The sequence below is a fragment of the Mytilus edulis genome, chromosome 8 (assembly GCF_963676685.1).
Source record: "Mytilus edulis chromosome 8, xbMytEdul2.2, whole genome shotgun sequence".
Lineage (NCBI taxonomy): Eukaryota > Metazoa > Mollusca > Bivalvia > Mytilida > Mytilidae > Mytilus > Mytilus edulis.
This window is the reverse complement of record NC_092351.1, coordinates 38,518,728-38,535,313: the sequence shown is the minus strand read 5'-3', so window position 1 is coordinate 38,535,313 and position 16,586 is coordinate 38,518,728. Positions and strand designations below refer to the sequence as shown.

The 16,586-nt window shown below is 36.4% G+C and overlaps 2 protein-coding genes across 3 annotated transcripts in view; one reads left to right on the top strand and one right to left on the bottom strand.

Moving 5' to 3' along the window:
- The window catches only part of LOC139486812 (kelch-like protein 5), a 76,322-nt gene that overhangs the window by 59,530 nt on the left and 206 nt on the right, over window positions 1-16,586 (bottom strand). For both annotated transcript variants that reach the window (XM_071271791.1, XM_071271790.1), the window contains exon 2: window positions 3,573-3,694. The gene's annotated coding sequence lies outside the window, so the exon portion shown is untranslated. The remainder of the gene's footprint in view (window positions 1-3,572; window positions 3,695-16,586) is intronic.
- Window positions 6,566-10,853, top strand: LOC139484075 (uncharacterized). Its single transcript, XM_071267798.1, has 2 exons — window positions 6,566-10,771; window positions 10,836-10,853. The coding sequence occupies exons 1-2, from the start codon at window positions 6,566-6,568 to the stop codon at window positions 10,851-10,853; spliced, it is 4,224 nt and encodes a 1,407-aa protein (XP_071123899.1).

The following is a 16,586-nucleotide window of genomic DNA, read 5'->3' as shown; positions in this document are numbered from 1 at the left end:
TTCAATTCATAATGCATTCACATGTAAAACATACATGTGTTATGTTGTAATCACAGAGAATAATGAAATGTAATGGTATGGCCTTGACAATACATTGCTGAACTTTGTAAACCCTCGGTAAACCATGTAAAAGTTTAAGTATTTGGCAATGAGAATATATCTAACTGAGCTGGTGGTAATGTAAATAACTGACAATCTAGACAAAACATGTCTATACTGAATAATATATTACATACATGTACCAAATTCTCCAACCTGTAGACTATTAAAATGAAAGATGCCAACACTCACTTATCATTTATATCACTGACACTGAAATAACCTGTATACATGTACTTCTGAGTTTTATTTACTGTAAATTCAGAAATTATGGCGAGGTTTTTATTAATGCGAATAATGTGACTAAATCAGTATTGCAATAATAACTTGCATACTTATATCTGATACATATAACTGTATGCAGATTTTCCTGAATTCACAATAATCAATCTCCCATTTAAGTCCATTCTAAACATTCACAAAAATAAAGGCAATCAATAATTTCTGAATTTACAGTAATACTGTTTCAGTAACATACAAAATCTAGAAGGAATCACAAGTTTCAATTTTTCTTCATGGTCCTTTACAAAAACGAGCTCTATTTTTAGACCCCTTTGTACAGGTACTATGGATTTATTAATACCAAGTTACTAATTTTTCACAGATTTTGGGAAAACCATGAAACTTGATACTTGAGAGAATATAAAAATAATTTAATAAAGACTACTTCGATAGAAGCAAACGAGTAAACGTCAGGGAGATGGATTTATATAAGTTTTTCCAAATTTGTTTCCAAATCCCATATTTGAACTTCATGTAACAGTCTAATATTTTATCTTGTAATTTTTCATTAAAAAAATACTGTATAAACTAAACGAGTAAACCACAAAATTACATACCCTGGATATAGAAAATTTTTCTGGCAAAAAAAAAAATCAATCCTCAGTGTAAATCTATATGCACGTATAGTTCACTTGTAAAATATTCAGGCTAGCAAAGTTCCTTGTCAACCAATTGCAGTTGAGTGTATTTTTTGGTGTTTTTTTGCTAAATTTACATTTGCTTCAGCTTTATATAGAACATAACTGTAAGCTATATTTATTGGTCATTAATGAAACCCCCACTACTCATATTTATTAATAAGGAAGTTGATAAATGATTGATATGAAAATACATCAGATGGTATAACATGCTCATATGAAGCTTCATACCAAATTTCAGGAAGTCCTAATTCAGTTTCTCAGTTTACAAAAAATGGTTAACAGTGTAATGCGATCTATCATGTTTGATTGATAAATTTATCAGTTAAAAATAATTCTTAAAAACTTTGTACTCATGTTAAAATTATTCCCCAATAAAACTGGTATTTACAAGTTATCTCCAAATAAAAAAATGAATGTGTTTGAGGACACAATTGCCCCTGCTCAGATTTTGAAATTTTCCAAGTTATAAAGGGGGCATAATTGTAGAACCTTAAGCAACTCACTACCTTAGTTCCAACTCTGTGAGTTTTGCTTGTAGCATTGTGTACCTATTTCTAAAAATGTGGATGAGTGAAACTTAAGTTAGAGTGCACAAATGTACAAAATTCCAATTTTCCAAGTTATAATGGGGCATAGTAATAAGCAATTACTTCCCTAATTCAAACTCTGTCTGTGAATTTAGAATCTTACCATTGTGTATGAGTTTCATAAAATTTGCATGAGGCAAACTTAATTTAGATTGTAGAAACTAAATGGGACAGAACTTCAGAAGGTCCGACAGAAGACATATTGTCAAGGGTCACACTTAACGCCTCTTTTGTAAAGTCAGTTGTGATCAAGTATTGGACTGCTACCAAACCCATCCAGAGAATAGGAGACGAACTCTACCAATCCAGTTCAGTTATTCAGGAGAATTATCAGTTCAAGAGACTCAAACTCAACATTCAACCAATCTTTGGACTTATGGTGATAGCGAAACATTAGGTGGAATTATTTTAATTGAACTTTAACTTTGGACATTTAAAACTTTCAACTTTAACTATGGATTAGTGACTTTATAGATATATAGAACATTTAGATTTTTAAATATTTGTTTATTGTTTTGGAATTATTATCATCATTTGGATCTGTTATTATATAAAACTGTTAAATTTTCTGCTTGCTTTATAGTTATGCCTGCAATCGCTTAAGTCTTTTGAAAGATTGACCCTCTGTCCCATGAGTTGGTGCATGTTCAATAGTCCCCATTCATGACATGCGCTGGCCCCTGGTGACACAAGTCTCAAAGTCTTTGTTAGTGTTTTATGAACAACCACAAGGTTTGCACTAATATGAGACTGCTTATAAATCCAGCTCCATTGAACTGGGAAATTTTGCTGTCTCAGCAACCAAGATAAAACCACAAATGTATACTTGTCTTTAGTTGATTGCGAAGGATAAAAAATGTTACAAGGTTTGGACCTTAAAATCTCAAAAGTTATATCTGACAAAAATATTACTCTTTACATTAGCATCGATTAAGAAAAAAAAGCAAAGTTAAATTAAGAGGAATTTGTTTTTTCTCTTAAGCTGGGGTCATACATTCACGATTTTTACTGCCGTCCTTGACAGGACCATTCCCGATTAAAATTTGTCAAAAGTCTGATCAAGATCCTGTGAATCGTGGATGGAAATCCGATTTGTATCTTTCGCCAGGTAAAATTCGACTGAGTCTGTCACTACTGCGTCCCGATTCTACCGAATGTAATCCGACAGAGATCAGATAGTGACAAGACAGTGAACCGACGCTGACGGAAGATATCTGTTCGAAAACTGTCGGCATACTCGGGATGATCAGGTACTGTCGGAACGTAATCCTATCACGGTCCGCTCTATCGCATTGCAAACGGCTTTGTCTGGTCTCAGATGTATTGTATTCTGTTATTGTCGGGACTTCTCCAGATCATTCCCGTTCCACAGGACACCGTCCCGAATACACAGAACATTGTTAGGAATTCGATCCGATACAGCAGAATCTGTCACGACATAGGCACGATTGTAATCCGACTAGACAAAATCTGCTGAATTTCCCCGAATGTTACGGGACGCACCTAACTGTCGGGGTGCTTTGCCGAACTATTCGGACCCTTCCCGACCAGTAGGAATCTGTTACGAACTAAAACGACTGCGTTCAGACAATAATAGGACATTCCAGATAACTGAGGATACTAATCCGACTTTTTCACTTTTCGTGTCGTATCGCTGTCTGATCTCAAACGGGAGCAATAATCGGCAATGTGTGAACCCCGCATCAAGTTCCACATCAATTATATAGCTTCTCAATAATTCAAATATTTACACTTCCTTGGGTTATATGCAGGAGTTTGAGAATTCCTGATGTAGAAAGCACTTCTGAGGCACATTATTTATCAAGTGTTTTTTTCATCTACAGTTTTTATATTTACACATGAACTTATATGTCTCTATGTATATTATCATAAGTGTATATAATACTGATAGAATTTTCAAAACAATATGACAATTAATACTAAATGTGCAAATACCACTTACCTGGCTAATCTTGAAATAAACACCTATTTTTGTTTGCCTTTATTCTTATTTTGTAACACAAATAAATATCTTTCTGCTTTTCTCATTTTTCATGCCATCAGTCTGACTACCTGCCTCATTACCTGAAAATAAATGTAATGATATGTAATAAAAATTCTTTGATGTCAAAACAAATCATACTACAATGCATATAAACCATGTACAAAACACCTGTGTGCATCCATCAATGGATAACTGTATGAAATGCAGAATAAACTCAAACAAGTGGTTCAGTCTAACATAAACCAACTAATTCATAATGTAACCAAGAATGAATAAAACAAAATATGCAGTGTTCATTTAGTGTAAAATATTATAGGTAAACAAGAGTTATCTCCCATATTTTCAATTTTCATTGTTAAGCAAAATTTTTGTGTATACATGTATGAGATACCTCATCTTGATAATATAAACAATGACATGCTTTACAGAAACACAGTTTAACTTCTCAATGATTATGTTCTTATGTCATCTTTACATGATGTGGAGTAGCTCTGACATTCATAAACAATAATGTGTGCATATAAAAAAAGAAGATGTGGTATTATTGCCAATGAGACAACTCTCCACAAGAGACCAAAATGACACAGAAATTAACAACTATAGGTCAACGTACGGCCTTCAACAATGAGCAAAGCCCATCCCGCATAGTCAGCTATAAAAGGCCCCGAAATGACAATGTAAAACAGTTCAAACAACAAAACTAACGGCCTTATTTATGTACAAAAAATTTGTAAGGGTTCCACGGAACCCAGTGTCTCGCCTACTTTTGCTGTTAATCGTAGACTCAACAAAAATGAGAAAAAACATCAATAAAAATTTCCCTCTCGATACTGTCTTTTGATTGAAAGAAGCTTCCAAGTTTGGTAAAAAAATCCAGGATAGTTTATGAATCTAATAAATGTTTTATAAACTTTAACTGCAGATAGACTATATGTAATGTTAACTGGAAGAAAAACTAAGTCCATTTATAAGTAAAATACGGAAAAAGTGAATTTTTTTTTTACAAAATTTACTTCTGAATAATATCTTATGATCAGAAACAAGCTTTTGTCTAAGTTTGGTAGAAATCCAGGATAATTTAAGAACATTATAAAAATTTTAAAAACTTAAACCACAGAGTTTCTGGCAAAAAAACTAAGTCAATTTATAAGAAAAATACGGAAAAGTGGAAATTTATTTTTACAAAATTTTCTTCTTGATACTATCTTATGATCATAAACAAGCTTCTGTCCAAGTTTGGTACAAATCAAGGATAGTTTATGAAAGTTATTAAAATTTTAAAAACTTTAACCACAGAGTGAATGTAATGTTTCCTCGCAGAAAAACTAAGTCCATTTATAAGTTAAATACGGAAAAAATGGAATTTTATTTTTACAAAATTTACTTCTGGATACTTTCTTATGATCATAAACAAGCTTCTGTCCAAGTTTGGTAGAAATTCAGTATAGTTTAAGAAAGTTATTAAAATTTCAAAAACTTTAACCACAGAGTGAATATTTGTGGAAGCCGCTGCTGACGACGACGGAATGTAGGATCGCTTAGTCTCGCTTTTTCAACTAAAGTCAAAGGCTCGACAAAAATGAATGAAAAACAAGTGAAGTGTGTATCACATAAACAAGAAAAACAACAACCACTGAAATACAGGCTCCTGGACTTGGGACACTGATGCACCACTCACACTATTTCTTATTCAATGTACAGCAAAACTCTTAATGTCTTATTTGGCATTAAAATGAGAAACATCATATCATTCAAATTTAATTTTGACGAACTACAACTCTGTATTGACTACATTCACTGTAGATAATGCTAGAAGTAGGCCCATTCAACATCACAATTTTAAGGAAGTATAAACTCAGGAATATTTTGCTAGACATGAACATTATTAAATTTGATCTTAACTAAACATAGTAAGTGCTTGTAGCAGGCCGATATTTATCGCTTGGCAATATGAAAACAGTGTTGATATATCATTCAAAATTTAAATGAGTCTACCGGTACCTTAAAGGGGAATGCTAATGCGCCTGTCCCAAGTCAGGAGCCTCTGGCCTTTGTTAGTCTTGTATGATTTTTAATTTTAGTTTCTAGTGTATAATTCAGAGTTTAGTATTATATCCATTACCACTGAGTTAGTATACATATTTGTTTAGGGGCCAGCTGAAGGATGCCTCGGATGCGAGAGTTTCTCGCAACATTGAAGACCCATTGGTGGCCTTCGGCTGTTATTGCTTTGACACATTCCCCATTTCAATTCTTATTCTGTTACACCGTTCCGTAATTTATACAGTTCGTTTGATTATATTCTTAATCTATTTATGTGTTCCAGTCTAGGAGGATTATTCATCTTTAACCTCATAAGAACATTAAAACATCGTATCATCGCTACCTTTCCCCTGCTCACACGGATCTCAAACCGAACATTGCAAGGTCATACCAGTTCTGGAGAACTTTTCAAAGGACAAACGTCATCTAGGACACAATTCGTGGCTAACCACAGAGTGAGTTAACTTTACAACATTGTTTCTGAAGCCTTCAAATTACTCTATACATATTTGAACATTCTCTCCGTGAAACACTGGAAATTAACTGCTCTTGAAAGTACAACATTTTCTTGGATTCAACGGACTGTGCTATCTATTACCTTTGACATTTCGTTTTAATAACATTAATTGAACACATTGTAAAATTGTATTTTATTTGTTTTTCAGCTTTTTACCATATGTCAGATTGGTTCATAATTAAAGTATCAGCACCTGATAGTCTTTTCTCCTTGAGCCCAATCGTCGGTTATACTTAATGGTCAGGCCATTACAGTAAAAAGTCTGTGGTTAGCCACGAATTGTGTCCTAGATGACGTTTGTCCTTTGAAAAGTTCTCCAGAACTGGTATGACCTTGCAATGTTCGGTTTGAGATCCGTGTGAGCAGGGGAAAGGTCGAAATTAAAGCTGCTATGAACATTCTAGAAGCACAAAGAGAAGCTGCAGCCGCAGAAGCCGAGGCTCGTGTCCTAGAATACGACGGCAGCCAAGCATTTAGCGATCTTCCTGATGAAAAGGAAGACCCGCTCCAGCGTGTGCAAGATTTCGTCAATAAACTTCCTGTATCAACTGTTGTAAAGGAAGTAACAGGACCTCAAAAGAAAAAACAAATTCCTGTTAAGATCGAGCTGAGTCACGAAGCACCAGCGTTCGTGCCATCCGTGGCACTGAACTTACTGTCACAGACATCTGCTGTCATGCCTTCCGATACTAAGTCACCGGAAGTGACCTCTATCCCAGATCTGGGATTAGTAACCGGCATACAGAAACTAGGCCTTTCAGATGAGATCCCTGCTGAACACCAAAAACAGGGTGTTAAAGAAGCGATCCCTGTCTTACGCACAAAACAAGACGTTATAGAAGAGATCCCTGTTTCACACCAAAAACAAGGCGTAATAGAAGAGATCCCTGTTGCACACCAGCAACAAATCAACTCAACATCGGAGATTACTAGATTTCTCTTGCGCAAGGACCTGCTTTTCTCCCGATTAACAAGCTTTAACGATCGGGCAGAATCCTTCCATACATGGAAAGCAAGCTTTAAAAACGTGACAGACGAGTTACAAGTATCTGACTCGGAACAGATTGATTTATTGATCAAGTGGCTCGGTCCAGAGTCTGCTAAACATGCCATAAGCATAAGAGCGTCGAACGCCAATAATCCTACAATAGGTATACAAAGATTATGGAAAAGGCTTGACGAGCGGTATGGTGCTCCAGAAATGTTGGAAGCCTCTCTCAGGAGTAAACTTGACAAATTCCCAACATTGACGAATAAGGACAACGCACGTCTTTATGAACTATCTGACATTCTATCAGAAATAGAATACCACAAGGAAAATCCCAAGCTGGGATGTCTGCTAGCTTATTTTGATTCACCGACCGGAATAAACCCTGTCATTGAAAAACTACCATATGGACTTCAGGAAAAGTGGATTACAAGGGCGTCTAGATACAAATCTAACCACGGCGTTGCCTTTCCTCCCTTTACAGAGTTATCTGCTTTCATCAGTGAAATCAGTAGAATTAAAAACGATCCTGGATTCATCTTTGGTTCAAAGGTCACACCAAATACAAAAGGTGCTGCGCCAAGGTTCACGTCTTACCCCAAGACTAAAGTTGGTACTCATAAAACAGCGGTTGAGCAGCAATCCGGAGACGCCAGCAAACAAGGTCTCTGTATTCTGCACAATACAAAGCATTCCTTAAATGAATGTCGAGCGTTCCGAGCCAAATCAATAGAGGAACGCAAAGGTCTTTTGAAAGAAAACAATGTCTGTTACAAGTGTTGTGATTCTACCAAACACAGAAGCCGGGAGTGCAATGCACGCATAAGTTGTAAAGAATGTGGAAGTAAACAACACACTACCGCACTACACATCACTAGACCACAGCAACCTGTAAGTTCTCAGTCTAGCTCACCTAAGCAAGCCTACGGCGGGGAGCCAACAGAATCGGCTGAAACTAAGTCAACCTCAGTTAACTCTATCTGTACTGAGATCTGCAAAGATACATATAGCGGGAAATCGTGTGCTAAAATACTTCCTGTGAATGTTTATCACAAAGATAACAAGTACAAAGTTATTCGCATGTACGCCATCATTGATGACCAAAGCAACCGGTCACTAGCATCACCTGAATTCTTCAATCTTTTCGACGTAAAAGATAAACCGGAGAACTATACTCTATCAACATGCTCCGGCAAAGTAGTCACTTCCGGGAAAAGAGGAAGAGGTTTCGTCATGGAATCAATCAATGGTAATGACAAGTTTGATCTTCCTGTACTGATTGAATGTGATCATGTTCCCAATAATAGGGACGAAATACCTACTCCTGAAGTTACAATGCATCACCCTCATTTAAGAGAACTTAGGGCTAGCATTCCACCAATAGAGGAAAATTGTCAAATTCTTCTCTTAATTGGCAGAGACCTTATAGAGGCACACCATGTCCTTGACCAGCGCATAGGACCACCCAGAACTCCATATGCACAACAATTGAAACTGGGTTGGGTAGTGATAGGAGAAACTTGCATTAACAAGCAGCATGTGCCTCTTGAGTTAAATGTCAAAATAACTAACATTTTACCTACAGGACAACCTTCAAAGTTTCAACCATGTACAAGCAAATTTGACATTCGGGAAAACTACACAGACCCCGTTAAGAAAGATTTACAATCGCCACTCTTTGAAAAAACAATGGACGATGATAAGCCTGGAATGTCATATGAAGACAAAATGTTCATGAAACAGATGGACAACGAATTTGTCAGAGACTCGGAAAGAAGTTGGGTAGCACCGTTACCGTTCCGAGTGCCAAGACAGCCATTACCAAGCAACAAACCACAGGCTCTTCATCGTGCTAACATGTTAGACGCCAGTCTGAATAGAAACCCAGTAAAGCGGGAACATTTTCTTACGTTTATGAGTAAAATCTTAGATAATAATCATGCAGAGCTCGCACCACCGTTGGGCGAACATGAAGAGTGCTGGTATTTACCATTGTTTGGTGTTTATCACCCGAAGAAACCCGATCAGATTAGGGGTGTGTTTGATTCTTCCGCCAAATGTAATGGAGTTTCACTCAACAGCGTCCTGCTAACAGGTCCAGACTTGACCAATGATCTCTTGGGAGTACTGCTGCGTTTCCGGAAAGAAATGGTCGCAGTAACTGCAGACGTTCAACACATGTTTCACTGCTTTGTAGTGAGAAAAGACCACCGAAATTATCTGAGATTTTTATGGCATAAAAACAACGACCTACAAGAGAACCTTGTCGAGTTCCGCATGAGAGTTCATGTTTTTGGAAATAGTCCGTCACCTGCCGTTGCTACGCTTGGACTCAGAAAAGCAGCTCAGGCATCAAAACAAGAGTTCGGCAGTCACGTGACTAGCTTTGTTACAAGAGACTTCTACGTTGACGACGGTCTTACGTCATGTCCTACCAAAGAGGAAGCTGTTAAGCTCATGAAGGACACACAGCAAGCATTAGCAAAATATGGAAACTTACGCCTTCACAAGTTTGCCTCTAATTGTGCGGAAGTTATGTCTGCATTTCATGCCAGTGATTTGGCTTCAAATCTTAAAGATCTAGACTTAGAATGCGACAGTAAACCCTTACAACGTAGCCTTGGACTCAGTTGGGATGTAAACACTGACAATTTCTTATTTCAATTATCATCTGAAAACAAACCAATAACTCGGAGAGGAATTTTATCGACGATAAACAGTCTCTACGATCCTCTTGGATTTTTGGCTCCTGTGATTATAAAAGGGAAACTACTATTAAGGAAAATAGTATCAGAAACCGTCGATTGGGACCAACCTCTCTCTGATGAAACAGCAACGGAGTGGAAATCTTGGAGAGATACTCTAATTGCTATCGAAACATTACGCATTCCACGTACCTACGTACCGTATCTCAGCAAAACAGCCACAAAGGAGTTGCACGTCTTCTCTGATGCATCAGAAAAAGCCATAGCAGCTGTTGCATATCTACGCACGACCGACAGTAGTGGTGAACCTAACATAGGGTTCATTCTTGGGAAAGCTAAAGTTGCACCAACGAGTGGTCACACTATTCCACGACTTGAATTATCTGCTGCTGTATTAGCAGTTGAGATTACACAAACCATTGTGGATAATTTAGATTTACATATAGACACCGTGAAATTCTACACAGACAGTAAAGTTGTCTTAGGTTACATCAGTAATGAGACAAGAAGGTTCTTTATCTATGTCGCCAATAGAGTAGAGAAAATAAGGAAATTTAGCTCTCCAAGTCAATGGAATTACGTACCAACTAACCGTAATCCAGCAGATTCGGGAACAAGGTCCGTACCAGCCCACGAAATTCATAGCAGTGAATGGTTATTGGGACAAAGACAACTTCTTTCCTCAGAACAGAAGAATTCTGAGGACATATATCAGCTAATAGATCCAGAGGAAGATGGAGAAATTCGTGCAACTGTTAATGTTGCAAAAACATTTGCCACACTTGAACATAAAGGTATCGGAACTGAAAGATTCAACAGATTCTCAAACTGGACATCACTTGTGCGAGCGATAGCCTTTTTAGAACGTTTCTCCCGTTTACACGGGTCAAAACAAGCAGCACCAGTGAATTCTCTGGAAGGATTTTCGAATGCCGAAAATTTCATCTTAATATCTGCTCAATTGGAAGTTTACGGAGAAGAAATAGATTGCATTAAACGTCGGGAACAAATTCATAAGCGGAGCCCGATAGCTAACTTAAATCCGTTTTTGGACGAACGAGGACTATTACGAGTAGGAGGTCGTATTGCTAAATCTGACTTAAACCTCCGTCTTGAACCGTCACCTCCGTTTACCAACGTTGGAATAGACACATTTGGACCCTGGACAATTGTTTCACGTAAAACACGTGGTGGATACGCAAACTCAAAACGTTGGGCAATTCTTTTCACATGCTTAGTGACTAGAGCTGTTCACATCGAACTAATCGAGGAAATGAGCTCTTCAGCCTTCATAAACGCCGTCAGAAGATTCGCCGCTATAAGAGGTCAAGTTAAAATTTTCCGATCCGACCGTGGAACAAACTTTATTGGCGCAATCGACGATCTAAAGATTGACTCAATCAACGTTGAAGATGGACCCTTCAAGAACTTTCTGTACAATTCTGGTACAACTTGGATCTTCAATCCACCGCATTCGTCCCACATGGGTGGAGCCTGGGAAAGAATGATTGGTATCACCAGGAGAATTCTTGATTCTATGCTTCTAAATACAGCCGGAAGAAGCCTAACGCATGACGTGCTCAACACACTAATGGCAGAAGTTTCAGCAATAGTGAACTCTAGACCTCTGGTACCGGTATCAACAGATCCAGAAAATCCGTTAATATTAACTCCGGCTATGTTATTGACACAGAAAACCGACTACGTATTCACCTCAGATCATCTCGGAGAATTCGATAAACGAGATCTATGTCTTGCCGAATGGAGACGAGTACAGGCTCTTGCCAGTGTTTTCTGGTCCCGTTGGAGGAAAGAGTACCTGCCGTTACTACAACAACGACGAAAATGGACCGAAGATCGCCGTGATCTCATCGAAGGAGACGTCATTCTTCTAAAGGACAAAAACATTTGCCGTACCCAATGGCCCGTTGGAATCATAGTGAACTCATTTAAAAGTTCAGACGAACATGTCCGAAAAGCAGAAGTGCGAGTAATCGTTAATGAGAAAGCCACAACCTACACACGCCCTATCGTGGACATGATTCTTCTCGTAGAGAACAACTCTGTGTAATTATTTGTATATATTTTGGATTTATATAGTGACATTCACATGTGGAATACTTATGGAATAGTGATATCAGATAGACATCAGAAGGGGAGTATTCTGTTACACCGTTCCGTAATTTATACAGTTCGTTTGATTATATTCTTAATCTATTTATGTGTTCCAGTCTAGGAGGATTATTCATCTTTAACCTCATAAGAACATTAAAACATCGTATCATCGCTACCTTTCCCCTGCTCACACGGATCTCAAACCGAACATTGCAAGGTCATACCAGTTCTGGAGAACTTTTCAAAGGACAAACGTCATCTAGGACACAATTCGTGGCTAACCACAGAGTGAGTTAACTTTACAACATTGTTTCTGAAGCCTTCAAATTACTCTATACATATTTGAACATTCTCTCCGTGAAACACTGGAAATTAACTGCTCTTGAAAGTACAACATTTTCTTGGATTCAACGGACTGTGCTATCTATTACCTTTGACATTTCGTTTTAATAACATTAATTGAACACATTGTAAAATTGTATTTTATTTGTTTTTCAGCTTTTTACCATATGTCAGATTGGTTCATAATTAAAGTATCAGCACCTGATAGTCTTTTCTCCTTGAGCCCAATCGTCGGTTATACTTAATGGTCAGGCCATTACAATTCTCAATTTTTATTTTAAATAGCTAGACTTAAATGATTTGCATGCTAATTTAAAAAAAAATTGGACCATTTAATGCAGAAAATATTATTTTTTCAGTTTTCAGTCATAGTAGAATTAAAAGAAGTGCTACATAGTACTTATAGACAATTCATGAATGCAAACTATTCAGAATTCTTTCAAATAGGAAATATCATGGTAAATTGAAGTTGAACACATAAGTAACACAATTTTGTGAGACCGAATTTACTTAAAATTGTTAAAAATCTGCTCTTCTGGTCTGAGCAGAAACAAACTTCTCCATTTAATACTTTGTCATCATCATACTCAAAACAGTATCAACAGTGAACAGAAGGATACAGCACTGGGCTTTACAAATTAAATGTCTCACACAGCTAAGTTAGCATCTGGTAATGAGGTGTTAGTCATGAGGTGTTATACACCAGCATGTACGACATCAAGTGACCTCCCGATTAAAATCATCTAAATTACATGCAAGGTCAGTCTCGTATGTCTCAAACAAATTTTTGATTTGTTCATTGGTCATATTTCCTACAACACCAGGAAGTAGATACTTTGCAAAGAAGCAATTTTTTGATGATATCAAACACAACTTGAGTTCATCATTTAAAAAAGCGACAAGATATTAACCTTCCCTTCAAATTTTAAACAGTGTTTTCATATTTTATTTTGGACCTTTATTTCAGCATGCAGATGTACACACATGTCGGCGTATAGGGAGCTAAGAGCCTGGCTAACTACTACCCAAACTGAGTATCAGTTTCATGGTGTTTCATCTGAGTACAGTACTGTATTTCTGTAGCTTTATATGAAGTTTTTCATACTCAAAGTCTTTCAATATATATATTAAAAAAGTCAGTGGCTACTTAGACTTTACAAATAACAAACATATGTTATTACAGATTTAGAAAATTTAAGGATTGAAGAGTTGACAACTCATGAAAGTATCTGTAATAATATGTGTATGCAAGTTGTTTTCTGTTATAACCCTGACTGTCCTTTTGGTACATTCTTTAGGCATGCAGAAGGAAGATGCTGCCAATAGATGTATTTACACTTGTATTCAAATTTGTCTGACATTATGTAAAATCACATAGGTTTCTATATAAACTTTGACATATCACAATTTAATAATTTGATGTCACAATTAAAAAGTGATTGTTGCTTCAATGAAGTCATAAGGTTATTAGGAGACAAAATTGTAAATATACATGTATGTAAACATGAACTGCACATTTATATAAAAATAAGGAGATGTGGTATGTTTTTTGAGCATACATATCACTTATACAAAATTGCAGATACATGTATAAACATTATATTCAACTTTCATAGAATAGACATGATCGATCAATGCTGACAATAGATTAACAGGCAATATCAGTATTTCTTTAATCATTTTTAATTCATCATCTTGTCTTGAAAATGAAACCATTTCAGAGCGGGTTTCTTTGAGTTCATCCCCTATCACCAGCCTGTCATCAAACGCTGACTTAAGTGTCATTAAAAAAATTAATTTCACATAGTCTGAAGAAAAATCTGAAATAAGACTGGCAAAGTAGGGGTCGGTCTTTTCACAACCGAAAACCCCAAAAGACCACTAACCACTAACCCTTAAGAATTACAGTTATGTTACACAATAAACAAATAATATCGATTAAATTACGTAAAATTTATTCCTATTCTCAAGTTTTTAACATTTTTATGTGCATTTGTAATACAGTTGAGAATCAAAATTATAAAAAAAAAAAACACTTCCTGATCCAGCAATACTTTTTTCCAGATTTACATTGTCTGTATTTCATTGATATTATCTACTGAACATCCGATATTATATTAGGCAAAAAAAAAATATAAGTCTGTTTAAGGTTACATCATCAAAATAAATAGGGAAGGTAGGTCGGTATATATCCATTTTAATATTTTTTTCCATTTTATTTTTTTGCGCCATGATTTTGAGTTGTGCGGTTCGTCTTGCCGTGGTCCGAGTTGTCCATGGGCTAGGTTTACCCGTATTTTTAATGATTGGTTTATTTCCCTTGGTTATTGGTTGGAAAAAAATGGCGGCAAAATTTTTATTTCATTACACGAGTAGTGAGTTTCTTTAAAACAGCTGTCATATTCATGATGGTGAACATTGGGATATATCAGGCAATTGCAGGGGCGGATCCAGCCATTTTAAAAAAGGGGGTTCCCGACCCAGGACAAAGGGGGGGGGGTTCCAACTATATGTCCCCATTCAAATGCATTGATTGGCCAAAAAAAAGGGGGGTTCCAAACCCCGGAATCCCCCCCCCCCCCCCTGGATCCGCCAATGAATTGATTAAAAATATTGGCAACCCTTATTTCACTTTTGACACATGTTCTATTAATTTTTTACGACGGAAATAAAATGGCTTAGGGTCGGCACTCAAATTAGGGTCGGTCGGGTAACCATACAATGTAAACAGAAATATATATTTATTGGCCTTATGGTCTTTACTTTCAATAGGGCTCTTCACGGTTAGTTGGGTCATATTGGATAAGGGGAAGATTTTTTTGAGAGGTGGAAATAGTATGAAAGTATGGGAAATCCTATGCATGTTTCCAAGCAACTGCTCTGTTTTAATGATGTTTTCCCGTATTTTTCACACCATTTTTACCTCTATTATGAAAATCTGCCCCCTATCCAATATGGCTGAACTAACCGTGAAGAGCCCTAGTATTCAAAATAAATTGTTCAAATAAGGTAAAACATTTTATTTAAGGTGAAATTATCACAAGAATAATATATATTTAAAAAAATGTAAGGACCTGAATGTGTACTTTTCTGACAACAGTCCTGAAAGACTGTTCTTTTGTTATTAATTTGTGTATATAACTTTAAGCATATATTCAGAATCCTTTAGATAAAGATGAAAGAATATATATTTCGGTGTGTTACATGGTATTTTAATGTATTCAATGGTATTCGGTGGAGTGCTGTGCTGTTCGGTGGTGAAAAGACTTGCTGGGCAAAATAGTAATCCGGGTCCGTTAGCGCCCATTCATGTTCGCACCCACTCATGTTCGCCCCCTTTCACTTTCGCACCCTACATGTTTGCGCCCAATTTTAATTGGTTTTGTGTTTAATAACTTTGTAATCAAGTTTTGGCAAGTGTATTCTTATAAGTATATTAATATTGGTGTCATTGTCTCAAAATAAAGTGAGACAGCATTTTTTTTTTGTGTTGAATAAATCTTTATCATGTTTTGGATAGTGTATTGTTAAAAAAAATAATTATCCTTTCTAAAGTGGGATTCTGTCAACGTTTTATTTTGTGTTGAATAACTCTTAATCATGTTTTGTTTAGTGTATTACTATAACTTTGTTTCATTGACTTGTTTCAAAATAAAGTGAATTTCTGACTATGTTTTTTTTGTGTGTTGATATTTTTTATGTCATGTTTTGGTTATAATAGTGTATTGCTATATTTTATTGTTTCATTGTTTCAGATCAAACATGTCAAAAGGACCAAACTGTTAAAAACAATTATCTTTTGTGTTTTTCATTAAAAATCCTCATACCAAGCTAAATACATTCAGTTAAAGCAATTTAAAACAACAATCATGATTTTCCAATTATTCAACTGGAATTTGAATTAAAATTGGGCGCGAACGTGTAGAGTGCGAACATGCGAGGTGTGAACGTGTAGGGTGCGAAAGTGTATTGGGCGCGAACGGACTTGATACCGCAAAATAGCATGACTCTATATAAATCATTATTTTGTCGGAGCCTGCAAATTAGCGCAAAGGAGGCTATTTTGCCAGAGCATGTAAAATAGCACCGAACAATGCCGAAGAGACTATTATGCCAGAGCCTTAGAAAATGTATATTTAAGTAAGAAGTTTGGATTGAAAGTAAGAAATTTGACAGTACGAATTACATAGTTTGACCATGGTTTGACAGTAAGAATTTTTTTTTGACAAGTTAGTAGTGGCCTGTGGCTGTGGGTTGTTACA

Coding starts and splice junctions, on each gene's coding strand:
- LOC139484075 (XM_071267798.1), top strand. CDS start 6,566: ATGAACATTCTAGAAGCACAAAGAGAAGCTGCAGCCGCAGAAGCCGAG.